This window comes from Nicotiana tomentosiformis, chromosome 6 (assembly GCF_000390325.3).
Source record: "Nicotiana tomentosiformis chromosome 6, ASM39032v3, whole genome shotgun sequence".
Lineage (NCBI taxonomy): Eukaryota > Viridiplantae > Streptophyta > Magnoliopsida > Solanales > Solanaceae > Nicotiana > Nicotiana tomentosiformis.
This window is the reverse complement of record NC_090817.1, coordinates 134,488,501-134,497,912: the sequence shown is the minus strand read 5'-3', so window position 1 is coordinate 134,497,912 and position 9,412 is coordinate 134,488,501. Positions and strand designations below refer to the sequence as shown.

General features: G+C 41.7%; 1 protein-coding gene across 1 annotated transcript; it reads right to left on the bottom strand.

Moving 5' to 3' along the window:
• Nucleotides 1-5,558: 5,558 nt before the first annotated feature.
• Nucleotides 5,559-5,906, bottom strand: LOC138894805 (uncharacterized). Its single transcript, XM_070179535.1, has one exon. The coding sequence runs from the start codon at nt 5,904-5,906 to the stop codon at nt 5,559-5,561; it is 348 nt and encodes a 115-aa protein (XP_070035636.1).
• Between the last annotated feature and the right edge of the window lie 3,506 nt (nt 5,907-9,412).

Here is a 9,412-nt window from a genome sequence, read left to right as displayed (position 1 = left end):
TGTGGGAGAGGTGATGTGATTTAATTGGCATTTCATCCCTATTGTAATTAAAGAAATGGACATCTTATGTATTTACAAGAATTGGACCATTTGGTTTGTGAAATGGACTAGCATGAATCGACGTTATTTGAGCCCACTAATTACCTTTAGCATCTAAATTCCTACCATATAATTTGGCTTGCACTTTAGTAACTGGAAGCAACTGCCAATCTTAACAAATAAAACACTAATTTAATAATTACACAAAAGCACCTAATTAGACTCCGACAGAAGCTAACGTGAACATCTCTAAAAACTTTAAACAAAAAAATTTCAACCTTATATAATAATCCATGTAATCTTATACGTAACTTTAAGTTTTGATTTAAAACGAGAAAACATGTACTCAATTTCTATGACTTCAACAACAGTGAGACAAACCAAACCAGTTAGGAAACAAAGCACAGAATCGATGTCATAGCCATAAAATATTCACAAAACTAGAATAGAGCATGCAACCAATATAAAAGCAGTAAATAAGAAAGTGGACCTTTTGATTAAATTATCTCCAAAGCTAATTTTATAACAAACATAGAAGAGCACCGATACAGAGCCGATAACCAATGAATCAAACACAGAACCACAACCGAGACTCCAACGATGGCGACGAAACTCGACGGACGGAACTTCTAACGTGCCTTTACTATAGCAGTGGTTTTGGACACATTTTTGAGTGGGTTTTGATGTGTTTTTATGGAGATTCAAGGGCTGTTCTTTTGGGTGGTCTTTGTATAGATTTACATGGTATTTTGAGGGACTTTTGGACTGGTTTTCATGGCTATGGACGGACGATTTTTGAGCTTTTAAGGTGACAAAAAATGGTTTTTTACACAGATAAAGCTAGCTCGTTTTAATAAAAGAAAGGGAGGAGCTATGTTTTTGTTCAGGAGGCAGGGATGGTCTGTCCGCCCCCCGCCCCCCCTCCCCCCAGAAGAAAGGAATTGGGGGTTATTTTTAATGGGTAGGAAGAGTGGTATGGAGTTTGTGAGTGGGGGACAAGCATGGGAGACAAGGGAAAGTGGAGAGGGGACAAAGTGTGGGGACAAGCATGAGGGCAAGCATGAGGGAAAAGAGAAAGTGAAGTGGGGACAAAGTGTGGGGGACAAAGAGTGGGGACACGCGTGGGAAGATGGGAGTGGAAAATATTCAAGCACGGTAAAAAATTAGGTGCTCACAGCATGCCCCTCTTTGCTTGAAAACATTAAAAGTTTTCAGGCAAAGATAAAGTGAGCCGTGTGACTATGTTTTTGACCATATCGTTATTCAAAAGAGAAAAAAAAAAATAAAAGAAAAAGATACAACCGAGTCCTGATTTTGGACAGCCTACATATCCCGGGTTATAAGGGAATCAGGTCGCGTGTAGTTCAAGAAGAATGATGGAGTGATGAGTTCGAAAGTCGAGCTAGGTTCCGTCGAGGCTCCGGTCTGTGGCCCTGTTATTACATCAAAATCTAAAGGAACTAAACAAACCTATCACCTATAAGTTACAAGATTCCTATTTATAAGTCTTCTGAACCTTGATCTTGAGTCTTGACTGGTTGTTCATGCAGACTCTGATCTGAACCTTGATGCTTGCTAGCTGTAGGTGCTAGTTTATTCTTCTACGGTTTCTTCTGAGCAAAACGGGAAATGTGAAGCTCGTAACTTCAGTCATATTTTGAGCAGTCCATATCATTTCCATCTGCTTCTGCATTTGGATTCACATTTTTTTTCCTTTTGTTTTCTTTATTTTGGATTCAAACTTCTTCTTTTGTTCATCTCGAACCTTGTGCCTCGAGGTAAACCTGATCAGACATCACAAAAAACAAACAAATGAAATTTTTCTGCCCCAGTTTTCACTAGGAAAATTTCGTGAGTTATTGTAACAAAATTCTAAACTACTTCTTTATTGAAAGCAAATTAAAAAAAATAGTAATGGTGTACACTGAAAAGGTCATGATAATTTTGTTTTTTTATTGTCCCAAAAGAATGTCTCAACTAAGGATTTGTGTACCTTATATTGGGAAAATGTGGTCAGAGAATGGGATACCCTATATTGGCAATGATACCAGGGAATGGTGTATCCTGTATTTAAAATCAAATCAACTAGGGAGTGATGTACCCTATGTTGGAGAACACAGCAAGGGATTGGTGTACCCTATACTAGTAAGGAGATCAGGGATTGGTGTACCTTATGCTGGTAAGGAAATACAATCAGGGGATTGGTGTACCCTGTATTACTGAGAAGAAAATGTAAACAGAGATTGGCACCCTGTATTACTGAAAAGGAAATGTAACCAGGGGTTGGTGCCCTGTATCACTGAAAAGAAAATGTAACCAGGGGTTGGCACCCTGTATTACTAAAAAGGAAATGTAACCAGGGGTTGGCGCCCTGTATTACTGATGGCGCCCTGTATTACTGAAAAAGAAATGCAACTAGGGGTTAGCGCCCTGTATTACTGAAAAGGAAAATGTAACCAGAGGTTGGCGCCCCGTATTACTGAAAAGGAAATGTAACCAGAGGTTGGCGCCCTATATTACTGAAAAGGAAATGTAACCAGGGGTTGGCGTCCTATATTACTGAAAAGAAAATATAACCAGGGGTTGGCGCCCTGTATTACTGAGAAAGAAATGTAACCAGGGGTTGGTGCCCTGTATTACTGGAAAAGAAATGTAACCAGGGGCTGGCGCCCTGTATTACTGAAAAGGAAAATGTAACCAGGGGTTGGCGCCCTGTATTACTGAAAAGGAAATGTAACAAGGGGTTTGCGCCATGTGTTACTGAAAAGGAAATGTAACCATGGGTTGGCGCCCTGTATTACTCAAAAGGAAATTTAATCAGGGGTTGGCACCCTGTATTACTAAAAAAAAAGAAATATAACTAGGGGTTGGCACCCTGTATTACTGAAAAGGAAATATAACCAGGGGGTTGGCGCCCTGTATTACTGAAAAGGAAATGTAACCAGGGGTTAGCACCCTGTATTACTGAAAAGGAAATGTAACCAGGGGTTGGCACCCTGTATTACTGGAAAAGGAAATATAACCAGGGTTGGCGCCCTGTATTACTAAAAAAATGCTGAATCCCCGGGGTGAAAAGGGTTTGCCTGGGTTAAACTACGAAAAACAAACCTGGGCGAAGAGTACTTCTACTCGGAATATGAGATGTATCCCCCTAGGCGAAAAGTTTCTACCCGGGTTAAACTACGTAAAACAACATGAGCGAAGAGTACTTCTACCCGGAACTATGAGCTGGATCCCCCTTGACGAAAAAGGTTCTACCTGGGTTAAGCTACGTAAAACAACCTGCGCGAAGAGTACTTCTACCCGGAACTATGAGCTGGATCTTCCTAGGTGAAAATGTTCTACCTGGGTTAAGCTACGTAAAACAGCCTGGGCGAAGAGTACTTCTACCCGGAACTATGAGCTGGATCCCCCTAGGCAAAAATGTTCTACCTGGGTTAAGCTACGAAAGACAGCCTGGGCGAAAAGTACTTCTACCCGGAACTATGAGCTGGATTCTCCTAAGCGAAAAAGTTCTATCTGGGTTAAGCTACGTAAAATAGCCTGGGCGAAAAGTACTTCTACCCGGAAATATTAGCTGGATCCCCCTAGGCGAAAATGTTCTACCTGGGTTAAGCAACGTAAAATAACCTGAGCGAAGAGTACTTCTACCCGAAAACTATGAGCTGGATCCCCCAAGGCCAAATGGTTCTACTTGAGTTAAGCTACTGTAAAATAACCTGGGCGAAGAGTACTTCTACCCGGACCTATGAGCTGGGCCCCCCTAGGTGAAAAGGTTTTGCCTGGGTTAAGCTATGAAAATGAGAGGTATAAACAGTAGTGATGCATGCTAAAGATTTTAAGGAGCTTACATTTGGTGACATTCGTCCTTTGAGAACCGCCATTCTGCACTGCTCTATTCCTGCTTCAAACAAAGAAAATTTGTAAGTTTTTAAAGTGGTGGTCGGTTTGTGGCCTTGATGCACTGAGGAGTTTGAGTTCACGGACACCCCGTTGTCGAAGAACTGATTCTATCAGAGTGGTACCGAGATGCTCAGATACTTTATATCGTTTTCTGGAGACTTTGTCTTTCTGATGTCTCCCCTAGCTGTTTCATACCCGGATGTCCACGGTACCATTAACCCTTGTATCTAAGGCAAAGCAATTTTTCTTTAGAATCAAACTTAGTTGTCTTGCACTCAGAACCAGTTTATGTCTAGAGTGCTTATCAACTTTTCCCATGAAGCAAGTCTTGCTTAGGCGACCTTTTCAGTTTCTTTGAGACACTTTGTCCGCCTTATCAAAAGAGATCACAGATGGATTCCTGCCTTCGTCAATGCCGTATATGCTCCAAATTGTGCTCAGTATTACAGGAAAACTGTAGACAGTTTTGCAGCCATTTTTGCTTTGCTTTTGATGCAAGATTAGACCGAAAGGGAATCTAAGAAAAATTATAGAAAAGAATAGAAGAGCAATTGGAAGTGAAAAAGGAATTGTGTCTAAATAAAAGGTGTCCCTTTCGGGGAGAGAAATAAGGAGACTTATCTAGAGATATGTGTCGACTTCAATGAATCATGACATGCATTTTGGACTGGACGCCTAATCTATCTGAGCTGTCTAATTCTCAAAATACATCGCAAATGTTCATATTGAAACTGTCTTGGTTGTGCTCATGTCGGAGCATCGAAGACCCTCATTCGGCTAGTAGTGCCCTTTGCGGGTTTTCGCTAACTGACCTCTCTCATTTCTCTAATCATTGTTGCCTTATGGTGCCCATCTGGTTTTCACCAATAAGACTCTTGCATTTCTCTGCTCACTGTCGCCTTACAGTGCTCATACAGGTTTTCACCGATAAGACTCTCTTATTTCTTCTTTTCTTTTCTTTTCTTCTTTTTTTTCATGCGGAAGGTTGGCCAATGCCCCTGGCATGGGGACTTCAAGTATTCTTAAAGATCGATCAGAAATTCTTAACAGAAAAAGGCAAAAAGAACCTTGAACTGAATTATAACTTTTGGAACTGTTTCTACGGGAAAACCATAAGAAAAAAACAAACTTCTGCCCCAGTTTTGGAGTATTTGGAATATGGATTTTTATTGCGATGGGACCGAACCCAGGGTAAGGCTGCCTATGTATCCTTTCGGAATCAGGTCGGACGTAGTTCAATGGAGAAAAATACAGCTTAAAAGGGGTAACAAAAGGGTGACACTTGCTTGGAATAGCGAGCAATGGTAGCCTTCGTCATCTCGATCTAAGAAAATTATGCGTGAAAGTTCCACAGTGGGTATATATCAGACATAATATCTTTTAACTGCATCTGCATTAATAGTCATGTCTGGTACCCGTCCTTCTTCATCTACCAAATGCAAGGCCCCTTTTGGTAACACTTTCTTGATGATGTAGGGTCCTTTCCAGTTTGGGACGAACTTTCCTTTAGCTTCTACTTGGTGTGGAAGAACTCATTTCAGAACGAGTTGGCCTATCTCGAAATGCATTGGACGCACTTTCTTGTTGTAAGCGCGTGCCATTCTTTGCTGGTATAACTAGCCAAAGCACATTGTTGCTAGCCGTTTTTCATCAATCAGCATTAGTTGTTCTAATTGGGTCTTTACCCATTCTGTATCTTCAATCTCCGACTCCACAATGATCCGAAGAGAGGGAATTTCGACTTCAGCCGGTATTACAGCTTCCGTTCCATATATCAACAGATAAGGAGTTGCACCAACAGATGTGCGAGCAGTCGTGCGGTATCCCAAAAGAGCAAAAGGCAACTTTTCATGCCATTGTCTCGAACCTTGGATCATTTTCCTAAGAATCTTCTTGATGTTCTTGTTAGCTGCTTCAATGGCTCCATTGGCTTTTGGCCGGTAAGGGGTAGAATGGCGATGCATAATTTTAAATTGCTCGCATACCTCCTTCATCAAATGACTATTGATATTGGCTGCATTGTCAGTGATAATGGTATTTGGGATACCAAAGCGGCAGATGATGTTGGAATGAACAAAGTCTATCACTGTTTTCTTGGTGACTGCTTTGAAAGTGACGGCCTCCACCCACTTGGTGAAGTAATCAATTGAAACCAAAATGAATCTATGCCCGTTTGAAGCCTTTGGCTCAATTGGCCCAATAACATCCATTCCCCAAGCAACGAAAGGCCAAGGAGAGGACATGGGATGCAACTCCGAAGGTGGCGAGTGAATCAGGTCACCATTAATCTGGCATTGGTGACACTTGCGAACAAAACTGAAGCAATCTCGCTCCATTGTAAGCCAATAATACCCTGCCCGCAGAATCTTCTCCTCCAAAACATATCCATTCATGTGAGGTCCGCATACCCCCGAATGCACTTCACTCATGATCCGCTCAACTTCTGTGGCATCTACGCATCTCAACAAGTTCAAATCTGGGGTCCTTTTGTAATTCAGGAAGAAACCGCTGGCGAGCCTCCTTATAGTTCTTTTTTGATCTCCCTTGGCGTGCTCTGGGTATTCTCTTGTTTTCAGGAATCGTTTTATGTCATGATACCATGGTTCACCATCTGGTTCTGTCTCAATTGTATTGCAGTAACTGTGTTGATTCCGAACTTGGATTTCTAGTGGATCGATATGGGTGTTTCCCGGATAAGGGAGCATCGAGGCTAAAGTAGCCAAAGCATCGGCTAGCTCGTTGTGAAACCTGGGAATGTACCTGAACTCGGTGGATTTGAATCTTTTGCTCAAATCTTGTACACATTGTTTGTATGGAATAAGCTTGATGTCTCGAGTCTCCCATTCGCCTTGGGCTTGCCGGGTAAGCAAGTTAGAATCTCCCATAACCAATAGTTCATGCACATCCAGATCGAGGGCCATTTTCAAACCCATGATACAGGCTTCGTATTCTTCCGTATTATTAGTACAGAAGAACCAAAGCCGGGCTGTTGCAGGGTAATACTGTCCAATAGGTGAGATGAGGATTGCCCCGATCCCAACTCCTTTGATATTGACAGCTCCATCAAAATACATTTTCCATAGAGGGTTGTCGTCTGGAACTACTTCCTCTATTGAGTTGACCTCTTCGTATGGGAAGTATGTGGTAAGTGGCTTGTACTCATCATCAACTGGATTCTCTACCAAATGATCGGCCAAAGCCCGTGCTTTCATCGCGGTGCGAATGATATAGACAATATTGAACTCTGTGAGTAGGATTTGCCATTTTGCAAGCCTGCCGGTGGGCATTGGCTTTTGGAAGATATACTTCAGAGGATCCATTCCTGATATGAGGTAAGTAGTATAGGCCAAAAGATAATGTCTTAACTTCTGAGCGACCCAAGTCAAGGCACAACATGTCCTTTCTAAAAGGGTGTACTTAACCTCATAATTGGTGAACTTCTTGCTCAAATAATATATTGCTTGTTCCTTTTTGCCTGTCACATCATGTTGCCCCAGAACACATCCAAAGGAATTATCCATCACCGATAGATATAAAAATAAAGGCCTACCAGGTTCAGGTGGGACCAATACAAGGGGTTTTGATAGATAATCTTTGATCCTGTCAAAAGCATTTTGGCAATCATCCGTCCACTTGATTGCAGCATCCTTTTTCAGTAACTTAAAGATGGGCTCGCATATGGTTGTGAGATGAGCAATGAACCTACTGATGCAGTTCAACCTTTCGAGCAAACTCATGACCTCCTTTTTGTTCTTCGAGGGTGGCAGATCTCGAATGGACTTTATCTTAGATGGATCCAATTCGATGCCTCTCCGACTGACTATAAAACCAAGGAGTTTCCTAGATAGAACCCCAAACGCACATTTGGCTGGATTGAGCTTAAGGTCATACCTTCGAAGCTGTTCGAAGAAATTTTTCAAAGCATTCACGTGATCAGCCTGTGTCTTTGATTTTATGATGACATCATCGACATATACTTCAATCTCATTGTGCATCATGTCGTGAAAAATGGTGGTCATGGCCCTCATGTAAGTTGCCCATTCATTCTTTAAACCGAATGGCATGACCCTGTAACAATAGGTACCCCACGGAGTGGTGAAAACGGTCTTTTCTGCATCACCCTCATCCATTAGAATCTGGTGGTACCCAGCATAGCAATCCACGAACGACTGTATCTCATGCTTTGCGCAATTATCTACAAGAATATGGATGTTCGGCAAAGGAAAATTAATCTTCGGACTTGCTTTGTTCAGGTCACTGTAGTCAACACAGACTCTAGTTTTTCTATCTTTCTTTGGCACGGGCACAACATTTGCCACCCAAGTGGTGTATCGTATGGCTCTGACAACATTGGCGCTCAATTGCTTCATTATTTCCTCTTTGATTTTATCACTCATGTCCATTTTAAATTTTCGCTGCTTCTGTTGGACTGGTGGAAAATCAGGATACGTGGAAAGCTTATGAACCACTAAATCGGCGCTTAAACCAGGCATATCATCATAAGACCAGGCAAACGCATCTTTATACTCGAATAAAAGTTGAATCAAGGCATCTCTGGTTTTTTGTTCAGTGTGAATGCTTATCTTTGTTTCTCTGACTTCTTCATGACCTCCGATATTAATTGGCTCAGTTTCATTGAGGTTGGGCCTAGGTTTGTTTTCAAATTATTCTAACTCTCTTTTTATTTCATCAAAAACCTTATCTTCATCATATTTGACCTCTTGATGCATTATTTCGAAATTAGACAGCTTTTTGGGATCTGGGCGTGAATTCCGCATGCATGCCATGTTATTAAATCCGGCATTAACAAAACTGAAATGGAAATAAAATGGCAGGAATTAGGAAAAGGAAAAGATACAAAATACGAAACTGAACTGCATTTCATTGAATTTGAAAAGATAGAAGGGTTAACGTCAAAATAAAACAATCATACTAAGATATTTGGATTACAACCCTGAAAGTAACCCAAAGTACAAAAGAAAGAAGCTGCAAAAGTCAACTACCAAGACTCCTTCCTTGTGGGGAGAGGAGTTGCTTCCCAGTTATTGAGCATGGTTTCTGGGCCAATTAGTTGCATATCGGCACGACTAGTGCCTTTACCAGCCTGGATCATATTCACTTCAGAAAACATCTGCCTGAGGCCATGGCAAATTTCATCAATGTTTGCATGCGCCGAGGAATTTTGACCATGTTTGAATCGTGGCTCGACAAAAGTGTAGAAAATGTGAGGGATAGGTTGCTGCAAGACCCACCCGTACTTTTTGCGGTGCTTGGCTTTGTCTTTGTCCGCTTGTGTTGGCCTGAAGCCTAAACCAAAAGTACCCCTGTTACTGAATGGAGAAATGGGTTCTAAAATTCCTTGCAATGATGCCCCCAAGCCTTTTCCTGGCTCATAACCTTGTCTCATCATAAGTGCAGCCACCATTACAGATGTGGCGGAGAGACGAGGATACATAATGGGCTTTCCTTC

What these genes read in the sequence shown, in the direction of transcription:
- LOC138894805 (XM_070179535.1), bottom strand. Translation starts at nt 5,906, where the DNA reads ATGCATCGCCATTCTACCCCTTACCGGCCAAAAGCCAATGGAGCCATT.